This window comes from Lasioglossum baleicum, chromosome 6 (genome assembly GCF_051020765.1).
Source record: "Lasioglossum baleicum chromosome 6, iyLasBale1, whole genome shotgun sequence".
Classification (NCBI taxonomy): Eukaryota; Metazoa; Arthropoda; class Insecta; order Hymenoptera; family Halictidae; genus Lasioglossum; species Lasioglossum baleicum.
The window spans coordinates 15994852-16017656 of record NC_134934.1 but is presented as its reverse complement, the minus strand read 5'-3'; the positions used below and the strand labels follow the sequence as shown (position 1 = coordinate 16017656).

General features: G+C 39.8%; 1 protein-coding gene across 5 annotated transcripts in view; it reads left to right on the top strand.

Annotated features, from left to right (window-relative positions):
- Nucleotides 1-22805, top strand: part of LOC143209812 (cell adhesion molecule Dscam2) — a 275660-nt gene that overhangs the window by 184854 nt on the left and 68001 nt on the right. For all 5 annotated transcript variants that reach the window (XM_076425979.1, XM_076425978.1, XM_076425982.1 and 2 more), the window contains exons 6-7: nt 6859-7184; nt 18238-18487. In XM_076425979.1, the coding sequence (XP_076282094.1) occupies nt 6859-7184; nt 18238-18487 (576 nt within the window). The remainder of the gene's footprint in view (nt 1-6858; nt 7185-18237; nt 18488-22805) is intronic.

Sequence of the window (22805 nt, the reverse complement as noted above, 5' to 3'; positions counted from 1 at the left end):
AAAAAGCTCGGACGTTGCGGCCTCCATCTATTCCACAAACACGGTCCCGCTGTTTAAGCGTCCCTAAAAACTGAAATAAAGTGTTCATTATTTTCGACTGCCATTAGCGGAAATGTTGGGAAATTGAATCACCGGTTCCTTCGATCTACCATGCTAAAATAACAGTTGGAAATACAGAAGTTCGAGCAAATTTTACGATACCACTGTAACTTTGCCGTGCTTTAAAGCTACCTTTCAAGACGCGTTTTATATTGCTTATTATCTTGCTCCCTATTATTTATCTTTATTATCGGTATGGGGAGTTCAGAGCTCTTCCTGCGTCTCAATGGAATCGTAAATCTCACTCTACTCCGAGGCAAGTTCGTGGGCGACCTTGCGCTTGTGTCTCGAGGAATCGATACGATCAATTTGGACGTGCGGAAATCGCGGAAACCACCCGGAAAACTACCATTGCAGATATTACCTTTTCCGCCAACGTTGTTCAAGAAAATATTGGAATATCGTGCTCTCCTTGCGATATATTGACCAGCACAGGCTTAGACCACAATTACTGGAAACGTGCAAGAAATTTTGGATTTCCTTGAAATTTTAAGGACTCGAAAATCCATCATGGTGATTTTCGTGAACTATGTTATCATTTTTGGAGGTTCCGAAATTTTACGGAAGGAGAGATTGAAAAATCTCAACGTAACCAAGAATTCCGAACATTCTCGGGAATCTCAGATTTTCCGAGAACACGTTCCGATACCGAGAAAAATTCTTGAACCGATATTTTCGGGTTCTCGCACACCTCTAACAGTCGCTCTTTGTTTCCGAGGACCGCTCACGGAGCAAAGCTTCACGGCATATAATGCTAAAGAAAGAAGGGATTTTCCATTTAGAGTTCGATATCGACTACCTAAAAGTATCGACGAAAGCTGGCACACAGAGAAAGTATAAAAATATGAAAGGTAAAAACTTGTCAGACGTCTGTGAATAAATGTAAACGTTACCTTTTAGTAATATTATGTGGGACAACTGTAGAGATCGTATAGAAAATTATACATATAGAGGCATAGTTTTTCTATAAACCAACTTCCAGTTTCAGTCGCATGATATTCTCACCCGACCGGAGTTCCTCTTTTAGTTATGGCACGTCTGGAGTATACGACTAGTGTGTTTCTAGGAATAGTTTCAACTCCAGGTTTGCGAACCATTTCTCGTGATATAAGACAAGACGCAGTACGCAAAATGGCACTTTACGTCGCTAGCAAAAACCGTGGAGGTCGTTAATTACTCTTTTTGTTGCCATAATTATCCTCATCTTTCAACAAGTTGTATATAAATGTCCGACCTGTGCGCTATTTCACACGTTCTCTTGATTTAGGAACTCGTAACGAGAGACAAGTAAAATTGAGACGGCGAATAAAATATACAGTGGGTGTACAAAACAGGGACCCTAACTGTTATAACCAAAAAGAAAAATTGTATTGGATACCTAATAAGGATTATAAGTAACCGAACATTTTTTCTATTGTTGGTAAATGTTATTGTTGAGAGAAATTCATTTCGATCACTTATCTAGGTTTCGCACTACCTCCTTTTACACGAAACAACTTGGCCGTTTTTTAAAGGCTTATAACTCGGCACTGAAGGCAGATGCAGAGATGTAATTTCGTACACTTGTTAAATTGCTATCATGTCTCAATATTGACAGAACATTAATCTTCCAACATTAGTAGGTTCCGAGATATAGGACCTCAAAAATCGCTAAATTTGTCACTGACTGACTGACTGACAGATTGTCTCCCATTGACATACAAGCTTGAAATTTGGTAAATAGGTCCACCATAACAAACACTCAAAGGACTAATTATCAAATTTTGAAATTTTACGCCTTAAACGGGTTGTATTGAAAAAAACATTACGAAATAGGTACATAGGACAGAACATAGCAGCATAACATACATAAGTATACGTTTTATTAGCTTCGAAGTCGCAACAAATACTGATGAAAAAAGCAATCGTTCTAACGTAAACAAAAGAAACTGCATCGAGCATCGTCTATAGCGGCGGGGGGCAAACGGATCCGAGTGTCACCGGCACACAGTGCGTCGGAATGCCCGTTTTTTGGACAAAATTCCATATCTTAAAAACTATAAGTCATATAAAAAAATGTTTCAAATAAAAGTTATAGGGTATAAGGAGGACTATATGATGATTGTATTTGTTTGGTATTGTTGTAACCTTGAGAAGCTCTATGAAGGTCACTTTTAAAATTTCATACGGTAATGTACATTTTTGATTATGTATTCTAATAGGTGAGGTTAAAACATTTTCAAAACACTACAAAAACATTATTTTTGCATAAACCGTTGTCAAGATATATGCATCCAAAGTTGGTGTACCGTCTACAGTGGTATTGATTGTATGTATTACTACAAGTGAAACAACAGTCAAAAGTCAAAATCGATTGTTTAGTAACGTGTTTATTTTCGTACGATTTTATAATAAATAATAATGATAATAATAACCATTTCTCGAAAATCTCTGCGTACGTGGTTTCTGGATGTCTTCCTAAATAAATATTTTCTAAAATTAGGGGAGCAAGCAGGAGCAGAAAATTTTTATAGAATTCGGTAAAGAATAGTCCTACGAATATTTTCTAGCAAAAATCACAAGACGTGTTTTAGCTTTTTTGAGAAAAACTTAGTTAAAGTTATAAGAATTTTCGATTTCGCGTTTTAACAAACGGATCACTTTGAGTCAATAAAATACGATAAATAATAATTGTAAAAACCGCTAGGGAGCCAAAATAATTAGTACACACCTTGAACTAAATGATCCATCGCAAATTATTCAATTTTTGGCTTTTCAATATGTTGTGTAACGTTTTCTAAAGATGCGCGTACTTGAGGTTATAACACAAGAAAAATTGGCGTGTCGGATTATGACGGAAGGAACATGTTTTTCTTTCAATCGATGTTCAGTTTTTTTTCTGGCGAATGTTCATGAATAAATGGTATTTTTAAAATAGATTCATGTAAACAGATATACATTTTAAAAATGTTGATTTTTTTATTTTTGCCCTCTTGGCCGACGCACTGTGCGGCAGAGCGTTAATCTTCGATGCATTGAATTTGGATTTTATCTTGCAGATTAGAAAAGGATCTTTTTTCTTTGATACCTACTTGATAATTGATGAAATTTTAACAAAAATTGATGAAATCCCAACAAAAACATCCCGTAAACAGGAGCCAAGTTCCTATGGCCGTAAAAAGTTGTGAGATCAAACAAAATACGGCCAAGTTTGATAGTTTAGAAATACCTCTTGCAATACTGAAAAAAGCGTTTGTAAAAATTAGTGTAAAAGAACGCTATTTAATTTTTAAAGAGTTACATCGAGGGTTAAATTATTCAAACTTGGCCGTTACTTTTTAAACCAATGGCCATAAAAGGTGTTAGGTAGCGGCTGTTGAAGCTACTGAAATGGTTTGTGCGGCACTGGGAGAGAACGCTGTATTAAAGCCGGAAATTTTAATTTGTAAGTCGACGATCGTTCAGGTGCACCGAGAAAGTTCGATGATGGTGAGTTAGAGGAATTGCTTGACGAAAATCCGACCCAGACGCAAGAAGAATTGGCCGAAAAATTGGGAGCCACTAAACAAGATTTCGTTACCTAAAATGTAATAAAATCTTGAATATGGAAAAAAGGGGAAAGAACCTATTTGCACACCTAATAAAAATGTTTTGCATTGATTGTGAGAAACAGGAATAATATAAAAATTAATTTCATCTCTTAACGACTTTGTTACATTAAAAGCAACACTGCAACATTCTCGAATTTTAAAAAACTTTTACTGTTTTATATTTCACCCCAGCAATTTCATCATAAACGCATAAAGATCCGCTGTCTAATAATATGGCATATGAAGTGAAAGAGCGATTCGTTGACTGACCGAAAATTAATGTAGGTTATTATACGTAACTATTTGTCATGAACGCTATGCTCACATACGTTATTCGCACACGTATACGCTCCGCACACAGTTACCTTACTATTCGTATATGTGGCCACAGCAAGAAGGTAAACACACGAGCGATGAGGGGAGCGACCGTGTGATTGGCTGCTTGGTAATTACACACGTCCTGGAAAAGCCCGCCTCTACACCAGGCATAAACAATAGGCAGATCGTTTCATCTCGGCTAATTGTCCAGAGCAAATGACATCAGAGAGCTATACAAAGGTGTGGACCATAACAGAGGCAAAAACTTCTTCTCTGTTGAACGCCCCCCGAGCGGGCATGGATTTATTAATCTCGATCGCAATTTTTCCCTGCTACAGACCTCCGAAAAACATTGCATTGGTGACTCGAGAAACCACTGAATCTTGCTTTTTGTGCGCAGAGCGTTACGAGTAGGCGTGGCCTCGCTGCTTCTGATTTTGACAGAACGATGATAGTGCTCTACGGGGCAATTTATAAAAACTTGGACATTATCCAAATAAACTGTTTGGGAAGTAATAGTTCAAGCAGTGTATTCTTTCATCTGGCTACGTGTTGTTCGAAAGCATTCCTTTCATTCATTTTAATTCAACAGACGAATTATTTTTCTTGAATATTTTCAGAGCACTCATCGATATGTTTAACTCGCGATGTTAATAATTCCAAGTGCATATAACATGGTTATTTTATTAAGTTGGTAACAGGTTCGGCACAAATGTTTTCAGAATAAGTTTTATTTCTGTTTTTTATTAGCAAAAACTCGAGTCGTATGACTTTTTACGACATTATTTGAAATGCAATTTGCACCGCATGAAAAATGTTGAATCAAGCGAGGGAAATGGTAATTCGATGGTACATCCTGTCCTTGAACAGCACACAACATTTCTTTTTTAATGACGATGATAAACAAATGTCAGCTGTCAAGATATGCCAAGATTTTACGATTTAAAGTACGGTAAAGCAATGCTATCTCTACGCGAAAAACGAAATGACTTTCCGAGCGACCTGATATTTTTGTGAAAATCGAATTTCCACGATTTCTGCTCCATACATCCAGCAGCTGATACGAGGTTTCCGTATTTCGAAGGAGCGCGAATTCGACTGTCAGCCGTACACAGGTTTCCATAATCGACGAATGAGCAAATATTGTGACTGCATGTAACTGGGAACGTTTCTCCCGCGTCGGACGACCGAGCAATCGTGACGCACGTGCACCGAGGGAAAAGGATTGTTATTTTAGCGTGCAATTAGCTGTCAGTAATTTAACCGTAACACGATCAATGGAATGCCGGAATGGTACGTGAAGTTGTGGCGTTTGTCGAGTACCCTCGAACGTCACTTCTAACAGTCGTTTTACATTTTGCACCGCGGTCGCTGCTTCAACTCGAAATTAATAATAAAGGTAACCTGGAACTGGCGTAACGTGTAATTACATCAAGAAAGTACGGGCCCGGGAATGTGGCGCAAATGAACGAAACTCGATGAGGAAGAGGAACAGGGGAAGAAGGGATGGGCAAGGAAATAAATGTAAATTTGCCGAGCATGCTAGCTCATATAATACTACGTAACAGAGACAAAAGGAGCCTCTTCGCGGGCATGAAAAATTGATAAAGAGATATCTTTGTCCGTTTCAACGGGTCCCCGGCGATTTCTTATTCTCGGGAATGTCCGGGAGATTCGAAATGTATTTCGCGGCGTCCGGTGGCCACGGTGGATGAAAAATTGACGAAAGAAAGAATCCATTCTCGGCGGTGCCGGTTTTTTTTTGCTGCTCGCGATTCATCGACCACTTGAGCCCGGGCTCGTTCGAACAGAGACCCAACCCGGTTACCTTTTGCCCGACGAAACCGAGTCGAGGATGTAAAACCTCGCCCAGGACCACGGCTTGAAATAACACGTCAATTTCCAACTTTCCAATAGCGAACTTTCGTCGTTTCCGCGGCGAGAAGCTAATTGTTCAGGGGGGAAGAGCGGCCGGGAGGGAAAAGGGGGCCGATCGTTCAGAGAATCAAAGCGAAACGTTCGCTCATTTTTTGATCGAGCGTAGTTCTCCAACAAGCTGGAATAAAATCAACGGATACTGTTTCCTCTCGTTTCCTCGAGGGGAATCTCGTTCGAAAACTTTTTGCGACCAGCTTAGAGAATTTAGGAATACCGCGTAATACTCGCGGGCTTGAAATCTGAGAGAACTATCTTCTTTTTTGTCTGCGATAAGTAGATTGTGTCGGCCAGTGTCGGACGCGATGAAAACAGACATCTGTTTGTTGTTTGTGAACAAAGACAATAATAAAGACATTAGAGAAATATGTATTTATTCTTAATTTTATACGATTAATTCGCGGATAATGTGACTTAATGTGACTAACGAGATCAGCATCTTGCCCAATGTCATTTTTTGATTATTTTAGAATGCTCTTTTCCGACCAAAAAATTACCAGTTGTAGATGCATTTCCTGCATTTCCAAAAAATGCGTTTAAAAAATGTTTTGATGATTGGTTACTCGTTGGCATAAGTGTATTATTTCGGGCCTACTTTGAAGCCGATACAATAAATTTGGATGAATAATACATATTTTGTGTTTCATTGGCCAATTCCCGGTACTTTTTTGACAAAATGTATTTCGGTTAGATTTGATTTGCATGTTCTCTACATCAGAAAAAATGCATAAGTACCATTTTTGCTTCATAACATAGATCCTTTTATGACAAAAAATTGTTTGCGTCCCAATTTAAATAAGTATCCGGCGACTTACGGATGTGATTGTAAGTGCCTGGTAAGAAAATTGGTCGCGCTCGAAATGTCGTGGTGTTGTAGGTTCGCGTGAAACGTTGGCCGAGCCCGAGATTGAAGTGGTTGTCTCATTATCCTTTGCAGAACACCGAAATCCAGTTCCACCACGGTTCAACGAACGGGTGAGCCCGGCACCGATCCGGACGGGTGAGACGATCGTATTGTCCTGCATCTCCCAAGGAATACCACCACCGATGTACCTGTGGTTCCGCGAATCGGTGTCCGGCACGGCGATGATTTTCAATTCGGAGAGGGTCCATGCAAGGGCGGGCGTGCTGGTGCTACAATCGGCGAGGGCCGAGGACGCCGGCCGATACGTCTGTCACGCCAACAGCACAGCTGGCTCCGAGAGAGTCGAACTGGAGGTCTCTATTATAAGTAGCCTCTCGATCCACCTAGCGCCTCAACAGGTTAGTTTCTGCTATTCGTTTGATCCTTGTGTCCCGTATCCAGCCACTTTCCTCCTTCACTATTCGCTGTGTCGGCAGTTACTCTAACAAGTCTTTGACTCCGCCACAGAAGAATTGCCGCGGTCGTTTCGCTCCCTTTGCCGTAGAATTCGATTGCACGATATGCTAGGTTCCATGTCGCTCTGTATTGTCAAATTCAGTCAGCCCGGTGCTCGACAGCACGCGATATCACCAAATGCAGGCCCTCTGTCGAGATATAAATGATAATGCACTATTGCTGCAGAGTATAACTGATGTGTTTTCATTTAAAACTATTACAAATTACAAATCAAATGTGTGACAAGTTTAGTACAGCAAGTGTAGTTATAAGCTGAACACGGTTTTAACGAATTTTCTTCCGCTTCTCTATGCTAACTGATGAATCCCTCTCGAAAACAAGACGAGGCTTTCACGAAACTTATTACATGCCGTTTTCGCCGTTTCGGGACTTTTAAAATACGTATTCAGCGAATGACGTTGAAGAGAACGCAACAGACGTTGATTTTAAGAGTCTACATCCCCGTCGAGTAAGCACCATGAAGATGAATTCACCAGCTTAACCTTTGAACCGTGGATAACGAGTTAATTCATCATTCGAGTTCGTTATCACCTTTCAGAAACTGTTCATTTCCTTTTTAATTCAATGAAGAAGTCCTCCATTTCACAAGATTGTATCGTGCCGTGTTCTACAATGTTCACCTTAAAGGATTTGAATTTCAAATAAAATTACAATTCATTCCGAGGGCCACGAATGAGTTTATGCACCTGATGTTTTTTATCAGTTATTCTCTTTTATACTGTATTTCATGTTGCAATTTTTTAAATGTTGTTTTCTAGTAGCTAGCATTTTGTCGTTCTCGTAGATAACAATTAATCATTCGGAAATATCCGAGAGAAGCGATCAATACCGGCTTTCCATCGAATTGAAGCGTTTTACCACTAATCTACAGCCGGCATTCTATTTTCCCCGTTCGCCTTCCGTCTGAACAGGCCACCGTCACCGTTTCCTCAATTAGATTTCATCCGCCAATCGATTCCCTTTCATTCGAGCGAGACGTCGAACACGCAGTCCCGGAAATTTCCGAAATCCTCGGGAAGATTCGAAGAATCTATGTATAACCGTTCTCTGTGCCCGTAACCGAGCAGGTGATGGGATCTCCTAGAGTCTCCTTGAAAAACTCTACACCTCCCCCATCCATTTGACGCCTCAACAGGTTAGTATCCTGTTCCTCGTCGATTGGATCTCGGCAGCGAATCAAGCGATTCGGTTCCCCGGTCGGTTTCACCCTCGATAATCCTGGGTGCTGGTGCTTCGAGGAATCTCGATTCCTTCCCCTCCCCGTCACTCTCGATTACTTATTCCCGATTCCCTTATTGCGTCGCCCGATCTTCTGCCAGACTTACGTTCCCCGAATTTTAGAAAACTACACGCGATGGGGACCAAAAGTTCCATTTACGTTTAATCATTTTAACTATTCACATTACCAATTCATTGCTAATATAAAATTTTTTTAATTATATAATATTTGCAACATTTTTTCAGAATTCTTATAATCCATTTTAATAATCCTCGGAGTTTTTATAATCTTAATAGCCTTCGTAATCTTCGTAATCTTCGTAATTTTAATAATTTTGGTAAGCTCGCTATTTTTTAATCACCTCAATCGCCATAATCCCAATAACCGTGTGCGTACGTCGTGGTTATTAACCACGAATTCTGGTAATCTGAATAATTTTGATCATTTTTCATATCATTCCTCTGATTGGTGCATAAAAAATATACGATTCCATTTAAAAAATGATAGTTGAATCTCCATCAAACGCGTTTCTCGCTGCCAGTGTTGGGCAATGAATAAATTTATTTAAATAAATAATGATTTAAATAAACATTTAAATAAGTTATTTATTATTTGGATATTCAAATAAAAAGCAAAAATAATTATTTATTATTTGAGCAAGACTCTAAATGGAATTATTTGAAGTAATAAAGTTAATTGTTATTTACAAATACAATTTCAATTATTATTTGTATTGACGAATGAAACGAGCACGTGTTCATTAGATTTATATACAAAATACAAGAAATAAGGGAAGCCCAAAAACTATTTATTCGATTTCCACCTCAATCGAAATAATAAATAATCTTTTATTTGCAAATAAGAAATAATCATTTATTTAAATAAAAAGTTTAGTGACAGTGACTGTAACAATAAATAGCAGTTTCCTGGAGAAGTTCTCGCATAGTCGTTTCCACGCGATTGCGAGCGGGTGAGGCGGGAGGTGGGGGGAGAAGAAATGGTGGTTGTCGATAGTAAGCAGCTTCTTTTCATCCATCTGATACCTCAACAGGTTAGCTGTTAGTATTTCCTTTATTCCATTTGGTAAACAACTCGAGGGCTGGCTCTCCTCAGCAGTTACTTTTTCTTCTCGCTGCAACTCAGCCCAGGCAGCCCGGCGTCCTCCCAGGAAAGCAGAACTCCTGAATGAGCCTCGATTCTATTTCCAGCAGATCTGCAAACTATCCGGGCAACGTAACGGTTCGTTGCCCCGCGACTTTGTTAAGTCGACGAGAGATATCCTCGTCCCTGTTGCCGTCGACGAAGCAACGATCCCTTGAGCACGGGCGGCTTGTGATCCGCGAATAAATTCCCTTCGACTGCGAGAACGCCGACTAATTCCCGCCGTCGTGGATAATTAAGGATCACGCGGACAGATAAACACGACGCAACATCGAATAACGGCGCGGCTTGCCTCCGTGCGATGCTTCGACGAGTTCCGAAAACATTTCCCCCAGGCTTCGCAAATATCGTCCAAGGCATAACGCCTAACAAGGATTGAACGAATCTATTAATTAGTATTAACTCTCGTTAATTAGCAGCCTGTTCCCAGCTGTTTCGATCTTAAAACAAGCACTAATTGCGATACTTACTTAGGATAAGAACGATTTCGAAATCGCTTGCAATCGCCAATTTGTCAATTAACTCGTAATAAAAAAAATATATTACAAAAACGTTTTAAAATGCAGAAAATAATTTTTGTAGACATTAGTGACTATAAATAAAAGCGCGGAGCGCTAAACTATATCGACGTGATCTTCGTGGGCGCTCCACGCTTTTATTTATAGTCACTAATGTCTAAAAAAAATTATTTTCGCCTTTTTAGTGCATTTTAATATAATCGTGGTTTCTAAAGTTTTTATATATTTTTTATTATACCTACTTTTTAGTTTTTTTTTAATGTAACGAAAGATATAGTAACACTGGTATGAAATAGTAAAATATATCATAGAAACGCAAGATATGGAAATATGCGTTAATATTAAAATGTTTTTCTCCTAGACGCACAGTTTTTTTTTTAAAATTTGTTTTTTAATATTGCATTGTCATCCAGTTCTGAGCTATTTTTAAAGTTTCAAGTCTCTATCTCATCGGGAAGTGACTGAAAATTCGATTACAAATTTTGACGCATACAACAACAACAACGATAACTCGGCAAGCTAATATCTGTGGTTGCCAGGAAGAACTCCGCATGTCACAATTTCAAAAAATTTCAGTTTATGCATTAATTGAGATTTATAGTATAGGATTTACGTCTTTGTCAGAAAAGTCATGAAAATAAATTCGAAAGGCTTAAAAACATGATGCAATTAAACCGATATCCTACGGCAAAGTGACCAAAACATTGAACGGCAATATCTCGAAAGTGAAATTATGTGACACGCGGCGTTCTTCCTGACAACCGCAGATATAAGCGAGGTAAAAAAGAATAATTTCAATGCTCTGGGCGAAAATAGACCCAGCCCCAGCCGTCGGAGGATCAATAAATTGCTGAACGTGGAAACGTGAACGAAGCAATAAACTCGGTATTATACATGGCAAAATGAAAAATGGTGTATACAACAAAAATATTTTAGTCGAGATGAAATGTTCGAATTCTCGAGTCAAAATAGCCTCGAGTGCGAAGGGTTAATTGTTTACGCTGTACAACGTTTCATTTTTGTAACAACTATTTATTCACATCTTCAACGATGCACGTTTACACGTTTATGGTGGATTGGAAAACACTGTACGCAACAAATACGAATCGATTTGATAGGAAAATACCGGAATACTCGTTCGTGTTCGAGTACCGTTTAACTCGGTTAAAACTGTCCACGGTATGCGAGACACCCCGTATAAAAGAAGGGAATAGGGTCCATACCATCGGGTTAGGTGTCGTGGATGGAATGCAGGGGATGGAGAAACCGAGTCGATGAAAATAGCATCCATTCACCGGAAGCTTCTCGCATAACTTTTGCAGTCATCAGCAAAGAAACGCTTATTGCAGCCGGATTCTCTCATATATTGGCTGCCATTCGCTCCTACAATTTCCTTCCATTAACGACGTCGACTTTCGTCCGTGCTTTATTAAATGCACCGTCGCGGCTTTTCGTTACGCACCGGTTCCAAAGAATCCCATTCAATCAATCTTCCGTCAGCAGTTCCGGTTTAGGGGCTTGCTCGGTCATGTTTTATACTCGGCTCATGATTGCCTAATAGCGCGGAAACGCATTTGCGAGGAATCAATTTGCCGCTGCGTTGCTTTCAAAATTCTCGTGCAATCAAAATTACACGAGAGTTCTATCTGTAGCTCTATGGAACAACGCCGCGTGTCACGATTTCAACAAATTTTAGTTTATGCATTGGTTGAACCGAGCAATTTAACCGATGATGTCCTATGTCAAAAAATTCGTCGTGAGAACTTTTCCTTCCAATCACACATATATTTTTCAAAAAGTATGTTGACTGCTGAGAATAAAAAATGAGGAAGCCATTGGTATGTTAGAAGTAGACATGAAATTCAAAATTGTTGGAAAGTTTTAAAAATCGAAGATGTCGAATCATTAAGGGAAGAAATAACATTCAGTTTGGTTTCAATTGCATGCAATCGATACAGACAATTTTTATTTTACATAAAGACCCGCTTCTAGTTAGAAACATTGCGTAATTTAGAAAATTAATTGTCTGATTGAATGTAATCGGTTCTATGAAAGCCGCGCTGCACGTCCGGAATGTTCGCACGATGTTCTACATAATAATGTTGAAATAAGGTTGTACGATCGCGAACGTTAGCAAATATTTCCGACGGTTCCACGGGACGCGCTTCAATTGCGTCAACCGCGGCGTTTGATTTATTTAACCTCCCTAACTGCGCAGTCGTTTCATTCATACCGCTTTGCAATTCATTTGTCGTATCCCCCGGAATGCTTTCGAGGAGCGTCACGCAGCGAGCACTGAGAAAATGTCTTCGCATTCCGGAGCTTGCCGTGGCACGATCTCGCGCGCTTTTCTCAGAATTTACGACTGCTTGTCCTCTATTTTTCTCGAAATACCTACAATAATTTCTTTTATTCACCGTTACGATTTGCTCGCGGAGCGTATCAAAGGGGGGTCGTCCTACAAAGGCGGGCGCGTACACATACGTCGCGAGTACATGCATGTTTCGTATAAACGCATCGCTGCTCACCATAATAATGCACTTGTCCGTACGAACGGAACAACGAGAACAGGACAGTTGCGCGAGGAAAGAGAGAAAGAAAAGATACGAGGAGAAGGAGACAATGGATGATAAGCAAAGGCAGATAGATGAGAGCTCGTCAACGCCTTCGGCTCACCTTCTTCTTTTTTTTCACTTGACACCCCCACCACTCCCGAAGGCGCCATCCCAGCGCATCTTATTTCCCATTCCGTCTTCTACCGTTGAATACCGTATCAAAGGATATTTAAAACCGCCTTCGGTTTAAAAGAAAGTTTCCTTTAGGGTCGCGGAACAAAAGCGGAACCGGGAGGGGGGCAACGCGCAATTCTCTCGACAACGTTTAATGGCCGTGGATACGATTCAACGTGGCGACGCGACCGTCGAATTCTTTGGCTGGCTGGCAAAATCTACCGCGAGCAATCCCCGAATCCGTGTACTAAATCGCCTGCTGTACGGTATTCGGCTCCCGTTTATCTCGCGGTTCGGCCGTTTTATTGAGATGCTTTCAGCCGCGTAAGAACTTCAGCCCTTACCCTCTTTCACTGATCGGCGCACGCCCCACACGACTCGAGAACTCGCCATCAAAACCCTTTGATTCTCCTCGATCGCTTCTCGAATTTGTGGCAGGATCGCTGTCGCGCGAAGCCTGCCTACGCTACAGTGACTCACACTAATATTCGGACACCCTTACAATGATCGTAACTTTTTTAATATTGGACGTTTATAGTTGGAACAATTCGTTCGCTACACAACGTGAGAAGAATTATTGAGAAAAATTGCAAGTTGTCGGAATTGCAGAGAAAATACTGACAGTTCTATTTTTCAACTTTTTTATGTGGGTTTATACGGAAAATTTAGAAAACAGGTTTCGTAGATACGTATCGATTAAACGTATTCTGAAAATTTCATGAAAATTGACTGACGTACAATGGTCCGGATTCAAAAATCGAGTGATATTTTGTGGAAAAACATTTTTAATATACCACGTTTTAGCTAGAGTTTTGAAACTTTAAACATAGCTCAGAACTGGATGACAATGCTATTAATAGGATTTTCAACAATTGTGCTGTACCAAAAGAAAGCATAGAATTTTTCTTTCGCATTACAATCTTAAATGAAAGTATTAGATGACGTTATTGTGGGTGACTTGTTACTACGCAATGAAAATTGCTGTCACTGTTGAAGGTTCCAATAAAAAGTGTTTAACCATGAAGCATAGGTTTTTCAAAATTATGCAGTAATCACTGGTCGGTAATGTGTTAAAGTGTTAACTCGCTTTCTTGTCTGTCTGTTCGTCCCGCACGAAACCCTATTACTAAGCTCACGCTATCTCTGTCAGTCCGTCTGTCTATCCTATCTTTAAAAGGCTGTATCTTTTGAACCATAATGTTTTACACATAAGAATATTAATCCTGTGTTATAAAATACTAATGTCAGGTATAGGTACTTATAAATTTTTCAGAATCTTCTGTTCCTCCGTCGGATGAACAGGACACTGCCATTTGCGTGAATAAGTTCGAAGCACAACACAGCACATTATTCAAGATTGCGACAGCGAACGGGAATAAGTTACTCCGACCACGGTCAAAATAGTACTGAGGTTGTGATCTCGGTTTTTCGGGAATGGTTAAGGGTGGATTTAGGCGGGGAAATATTGCGTTTGTTAATTGGACGGTGGCGTGTCGGATGGACTTTAGATTGAGAAGTGGGGAAACTGTCGAGGAAATTCCTTTTGGCATTGTTTACGGTCATCAATGACGTGATTTATAAGGGTAGTCCGCTCGTCGCTTCGCTTTTTTGCTTGCTATAACGACTTTTACAGGTATATCGCCTAAACCGCTGGAGGAACAGAAGATTCTGAAAAATTTGTAAGTACCTATACTCAGAGTTGTGCCAACTCAATTACGAAATTGAATTACATTGTATTTCAATTAATAGTAATTCAATTACGTCGCAACTGAATTACTATATAATTGAAATACAATGCAATTCAATTATTAAGTATTTTAATCAGATGTGTAATTGAAATACAATATAATTGAAATATAATGTGTAATTGAAATACAATATAATTGAAATACAGCTTTCCAAATCATAGGCCAGAACTTTGAAGAAGTGCGATATATTTTTATATTTTTCTTTCATATACTTGTTTAGTGTCTGTGCGGCATAGTTCCTATTCCTCGTCCTCGTTCATAATACGTAACGCTATTTTAGGTAATTTAATTACGAAGTATTTTATAATTGTACTCCATTGCAATTACGAATTACATTGTAATTTAATTGAATGAAGATCTGAATTATAAATTACAATGTAATTCAATTACCTTGTAATTATAATTCTGGAGTAATTCAATTGTAATTCTGCACAACTCTGCCTATACTTGACATTAGTATTTTATAACCCAGGATTAATATTGTTATGTATAAACCTTACGGTTCAAATATATAAAGACTATATATAATATGGTTCCGTACGAAACCCTAACCCTAACGAACAGACAGACAAAAAAGCAAGTTAATATTGCATTGCCATCCAGTTCTGAGCTATGTTTAAAGTTTCAAGTCTCTAGCTGATCGGGAAGTCAGTTTAAAATCAATTGCAAAGTACCGAACAGACAAACAGACAGACAAGAAAGCGAGTTAATAAAAACGTGGTAAAACGAACAATTCGTATTGAAATGTACAAGGTTTGTGTTTCTTCCTAAATATCCATCTACCTCGAAAATAAACAGACTCTGAATACTCTGAAATTCTTTCAACTTTTTCTATAAATGCACATACATCCACAGTCCAATGATCACAAACAAGATCTCGATCATATTTCGACAACAGTCTAAATGCTTATAGGTTAGCACACGGTGTATGGACAGCTGTATAGCGTGCCTTATTAGCGTATCGCTTGTAATACCAACGCATAATCATCTATATCACGCTCTTCCCTTTGTCCACTCCAGTGCTTGCTAAACGAGCGTCTTTAATAATACATAAGACGAGATCCTGGCCGGATCAAAGGACGATATTGTCAATCGGACATCAATTAAGACCGGGCATGGAAATGGCAGTAGGTCACTTGATTCGAGCCCCCTGCTATATGTATGACAGGCTGCGGTCAGTCGCGTCTGACTAGGTCAAGCTTTTTCTACTTGCCGTAGCTAACACCGTGTTTCTGGACTGTATTGAACTGGCCGGTGAGTCCTTACGTGTTCATAATTATGAACGTGGTCTACGCGATATGTTTCTTGTTTCGAGATATTTAAAGGAGAGGAAAAGATATTAACACTGAATGAATTCTATGTAATATGTGGAAATGTTGAATATTCATTTTTGACAATATCGTAAAAATTACATTAAATACATTTAGTTCAAAGTAATGCGATGTGATATAACTGATAAAATCTCTTTTTTAATTTTCACTTAGACCACTTTCATAATCATGGGCACATACAGGGTGGTTCAGGAAGTTGCATGGTCTGAAGGGGTACGTTATGTAGTGTATTTATTTTTTACAGGTGGAAGCGTTTCGGAGATTTGAAAGTCGACTTTGCTTTTTAAATGGAATACTATATTTTTTATACCAAAATATGGAAGAATGTCGAATTCTGAGTAAAAAAGTATTGACCTTAATTAGGCCTAAACCTAATAATTAACGAGTAACTTCACTTTATTTCCTGAAAATTTTACTCGTTAATTATTAGGTTTAGGGCTAATGAAGATCGATACTTTGTTACTCAAAATTCGACATTCTTCCATATTTTGGTATAAAAAGTATAGTTTTCCATTTAAAGAAACAAAGTCGACCTTCAAGTCTCCGAAACGCTCTCTTCCACCTGTAAAAAAATAAATACACTAAAGTATATCCCACGCGAGAGTAACCCTGCGGAAAGACCAGTTTTCGTTCGTCTTGGCGCATCTTCGCCCTAATTGGTTCAAGAAAGTGGGGAGTGGGTAGTGGAGTGGGAGATGATAGGCTCGCTGCGCCTCCACCATCTTCTAAGCTGTGCGAAACGGGGCTACTCTCTCGTGGGATATACATACTTTACATAATGTACCCCTTCAGACCATGCAACTTCTGTATACAAAACTTTTTCGTGCAACGCATACTTTGGAAATTATACAGGTGTGCAAGTTGCGTGAACCACCCTGTATATCCAGATCGCAAGTTCTGATCCTGTCCCACCTCGACTACGCTTGGAAATCTACGTTATTGACTTCAGCGCGTGCTTGTGATGCCACCTAGCGGCTTCGCTCGTTAGCCGACGCGAGACGCTCACTAGATAACCAACACGGCAGCACCCTTACCTCTCAAAAACTCTTAAAATCTCTCAACTTTAAACACGCATAACTTTTGCACCAGTGGATTCCTAAGATTTAAACTTGGATTGTCGGCATTTTTTCGACAAAATTTACAGGATTACATTTTAGAAAGTTAACAATTTCTGGTTTAGACAATTAAGACATTACAGATTGAATGCATGGATCCCGCAGGCTCAATGCGTGCACTAAGATTCGAATAATAGTATAAATCAGGCATTCTACCAATAACGATTCGTATAAACAGAGACCGACTGTAGTGGCCTGTATGAAATTCGAGAACGTTAAGGGATTAAAAGAGACGGCCGATTCCCGTTTACCTAAAGCGAGTCTTAATCATAAATCAGTCGGGGGACCACCGAGCTGATCAAAGGGAGATGCTTGCGTGATCCGGAAGCAATTAAGCCTCCAAGAGCTGGACTTGCTTACCGAGACATTCGAGACGTGAGCGCGCGCGCACGCCTGTATTCTATCCGCTTGGAATTCATCCGACTCTGTTCGAGTGGATTACGTATCCGAGGCCTGTGTCCGGTAAATATTGAGAGTACAAATAAGTCTCCGCCGTTTTTTGGGCATTTATTGCGAAAGAACGGTACCTTATGTTTTATTCAAAGTATTGTCCATCTCGACATTTTCGCACGAAAAAAATATAGGACGCTGATACAAAATCGCTAATATTTCCAGGTTATGTTGTTGACAGATGTGCAACCTTACGATATGACGTCTTACTGGTTGCGCTATCTGATTTCAAACGGCGCGGCGGAGACTTATTTGTACTCCCAATGCAACGAACACGTGCGAGATCAAGTTTTACCTTGGATTCGTGGTCATTAATTCAATATTTTCCGGTGTTCGATAAATAACATCATTTATGAAGTTTAGCGGTTTCATTTGAATGTTGGCTGCGAATAAGTAAATAATTATGTAGTGTAGTTGAAGCAATGGAGAGAAAGAGCATGCGGCAACGTTTCGAAACGAAATTATGTGTAGTCCTGCAGATACGCTCTAAACCTCGTGGCTTATATTCGTAGCCGTCCCTGGCAAAACAGATTTCCCCGATACAATCGACTGGCTAACTTCCCTGGGTAACAATATTAAGCTCCTGGGACAGTTTGGGGGATTAAAAGTGACGTTTATGGGCGAACGTGCTCCGGATAACCCCCGAAATCGATAACTGTTTCAGGTCACTGTGGACTTGGGCAAAGACGCAGAATTCCAGTGTTCCGTCACCGGGCAGCCTACACCAGTAATCACGTGGACGAAAGACGGACTTCCGGTCCGGGAGAGCGCCTCCGGCAGGAACAAGATCACGGGAACTGACGGATCCACGCTGCAGATATCCTCGATCGTCAGGGACGACAAAGGGATGTATCAGTGTTTCGCACAGAACGATTATGAGATGGTCCAAGCTACTGCGGAGTTACGCCTCGGGGGTGAGTATCCATCCAATGGGAAACAATTGAACCGCCATATTATATTTGACATAATTCGCAACGAACAAATTTCATCGATCAAATTAGAATGCTATAATGGACTCTCCGAACGAGAAAACTTTGCGCACTAGCCCGCGGGGTGCAATCTCCACTGAATTACTTTCTATCAAAAACTTTATCGTAACTATAGTTTTATTTCGATATAAGACGATGGCCGGCTTCCTTCGTATTTTGGATGGGGTTTAAATCATCCCTTTATTCCCCACGAACCTAATCTATTTGAATACTTAATTTTTCATCCGAAAACAGCGAACACGCGGACGAGAGGGGAAACTGGCGCGAAACTTCGGTAGAAGCTTCGGTGAAATTAGCCGGCTTGAAAGTTAAAAATTTAAGGCCAATAAAAGCGTAGGCAGCGATCAGGCGAAGGTGCTGCTGAAGATGAATGGTCTACGGAGGAGGGGTGTGGGTAGGGTTTACAGTTTCGCAAGGGGGAAATGCAATTTGTCACGACGATTCAGCTTAGAACGCGACGGTGTACAATTACCGGTGAAAGATACGGAACAAAATCATTTTTGACGAACCGTTGCGCTCGCCTCTCTGTAAAAGCTACAGCTGCGAGTAGCGAGGGAAGATAAAGTGGCTCGGATTAAACTGATATTCGTGCGTTCGAAATGAAATGTTTATTAACTTACATGACTCGCGCAACGCCGCGCCGCACAGTGGTTCGAACGGGGAAAAATACCAATTTTTCGAATGTTAGATGCGTAGATTTTTCATTGCAATTTCATTTACTAGATAGTTGGATTATTTAAACCAATACAAAATTTTTTATGAATATCGCTTATTTCTAGGAATATGATTTTGGCATATAAATGCAGCCACAAGAATCTAAAACATTAAAGCACGGTGTTTTCGCCATAGCACTGAGTAGTGGGGATATATAGGACAGTCACTGTAATCGGTAAAACAAAGGACGAGATCTTTTGTTCCAACCTAATAAATTATTACCGATTACCGATTACCGATTACCGATAAAGTGACCGACGACTCGCGGTGACTGAATGTGAAAAACAGGCATCAGCGCTCGAACCGGAAGTGTATCGTCACATAACCCTCGCTTTTGTATTTCTGTATTTGACAAACTGTGTGTTTAAAAAAGTATGGTTCAACATAATAAACGTTGCATTAACATTGTATGTGTCCCTGCTAGCGGGGTTGCCTCCAACTTTTTCTATAAGAACCCTACATCTCTCGATATTTGAGAAAATGTATGTCCCTTGACAGTTCTCGCGGCTCCGCTTGAAAGCGGATCAGCTAACCATCCACGTCACTTCCGTTACGCATTTTCGTGTCGCGAATTCCATGACGCGAAATTATCCACTTGACGCTTACACCCTGCCAAAAGAAGTTTCGGTTCAAAAACTTTAAATAAATAAATAAATATTTAATTCTTCGCCACATAACCGTTGTACCTGTGGCGTGCTTTCCACAAATTTTCAAACAGATTTGTTGGATAGTTTGATTTTTATAGATTTTTTCCGCTTTTAGGCCAAATGGGACCACTGTGCGCCGTTCCAATTGCGAGCAACTATTAATCAAAATATTGCTTCGATTATTAAATATGTTGATATCTAATCAATTACTAAACATTTAATAAATAAAATAATGAAATGAAACAAAATGGTATAGAATGGAATTATTCTAGATCGGAGAAAATGTTTAATTTTCCAGTTAAAATAATTCCGTGTGCAAATGGTTAATATTGTCTATCACGTTGGCAATCATTTAGATGTAGCACGAATATTGATACATCGCGAATGCGATGATGGCCCCGAAACATTCATCAATCGTGTTATCAGTACGCATTCGAGCTCACTATGTTTGTTTCCAGTGATCACGGTGATAATAATTACAAGGTTTCAATTACCACGAAAATGCAAACAGCGCTTGTGTACCGAATACGTATTTGAAAACACGTGGCTTATATTTTATTTCCGGCGTGTAAACAAATACAGCTGCTACATCGAATAAAAATATTGAAAATCTAGTGTGCTCTGCGGTGCGAGAACTGCGAAACAAACAACGATCGCGGGCTAGTGGACTCTGTTTTTATTGCATCGAGGTATTTAACAATAAATAAATATGCCTCGAGCAGCAGCGAGATTTTTGTTCACCGATTTCTAATTCGTACATTTCCGTGGCTTCGTAGAAATTAAAAGATATTCAATATTAGTAGAATTTCATCAAATTAAATCAAAATACAATAGCATTTTTTGTTTGCAGAAACGTTGATTTTATTGCTGGAAAAAAAACAATTTAAACAAATTTTTTACACAGTTCGGTAGACAGGATAATACTATTTGTTACTATTTGTTACTAAAAGGAAATATTGATATTTTTCAAGGGCTGATTTCACTGGGTAGTGTCAGGTATAATTTTTCATAATTTTTTGCATTTACGGGTTCGATAACTTCCCTTGTTTACATTGTGTCTAGTATACACGTTTTCATAATAATGTTTATGTATTCTCCTATTCTGCAAAATTTGTCTCTTGTTTGCAATTCTTATATTGTATACTGCATTATATTGAAATAAATCTCTCACATGAGATTTTCTATAATAAGAAAACATTTACAAAAAAACTTTTTGAAAACCACGCTTATATTAAAATGCAGTAAACAGGAGAAAATAATTTTTTTAGACATTGATGTGTGGCTATAAATAAAAGCGTGGAACACTAAACTACTGGGTGAGTATCGTAACGTGACGATCTCAAATAACTTCCGAGTTATTTGTTGTACAAAAAAAATGTTCAAACAAATGTTGCATGGTTCCTAGGGGGACATACAGTGCTGCAATCAGATTTTTGTTACTTCGATTTTTTATCAAGATATAGAGGTCATCTTCAGGTTATTAAATAGAATGCCTGGTATTTTTGATTGAACTCGGATGAAGCACAAAATTCATATGTATATTAAATTCATGCATATGTACAATAGCTATTACCTGGAAGATAGTAGGTGCTGGAACTGATACCCTCAATTTCAATAGGTACATATGGGAAATTATATCGATAATATTCCGAATATTATTCGTTAACTATTAGATTTATGATATATGAAGGTCAATACTTTTTTACGCAGAATTTTGTGCTTCATCCGAGTTCAATCAAAAATATTAGTGGTCGTCAACGGCAGTAACTTTTCAGCCCGATTTCGGCTCGCTACGCTTCCTATCGTCTCGCTCCCCGTGACGGTCATAGTCCTCGAGGCAGCTCAGGCGCGTACCTATCCCAGACCGTATGAACTGCACGTGACGCATTAGAACGACACCCGTATCAATAGTTCCCAGTTAGGTACGCGCCTGACCTGTCTCGAGAGCCGTCACGGGGAGCGAGACGAAATGAAGCGTGGCGAGAAAAGTCACTGCCGTTGCCGACCACTGCTCTAGCTCATCGGGAAGTTGTTTAAAATTCGATTACAAGATTTGTCGCATACAACAACAACAACAACAACAGACAACTCGGCAAGCTAATATAAGCGTGGTAATAAAAAAAAACTTCCCGTGTCGACCATTGCCACCGCGTCGACGGTGATGCAAGTTATTCGCAGTGTGGACTAGAATAGAAGCACTAAAAATGGCGCGGCCGGAATCAAGACGGATTAGTGCGTGTTTAAACGGTGGTGATCAGTTCGCGGTAGTTCCCCACTAACTCTATAAAAGTTCCGGCTGGAAATAATAAGGCTGTGAATTAAAGCTATTACCGGGCGCGGTGTTAACCGGGCAACCGGTTAGTCTATTGCAAAACTTTCGGCGAAACAGGCTGCCGTTTTTATCGGTCGTTGTGAAAGTAAGCCCGTTAAACGCGATAAAAATGTACGCATTACAACGAAGCTTTATCCCGTTATCTCGCGGATGAGTTGAATATTTTTAATTAACGGCGAAGTTCGCCGGTCCTCCGCAGTGGTTCGTTAATTCAACGACCGATCGCCTCGAAGAACTTCCTCTATCTCTCTCTCTCTCTCTCTCTCTCTCTCTCTCTCTCTCTCTCTCTCTCTCTCTCTCTCTCTCTCTCTCTCTCTCTCTCTCTCTCTCTCACTCTCGCTGGAGCGACAAAGGACACGAGACGAAGCCACGACGAAATATCGAGCGAAGTGGAAAAATTTCCGTCCCCTTTCGCTCAGAATTTCACCCGGAATTTATACCGAGCCCGACAACACGATCAAACACTCCCACCACGGATCGCCTACGAGCGAGATCTCGATCCAAACCCTCCTTTACCGCTTTATCCTTGTCCTCGAGAAATCTCGTTCAA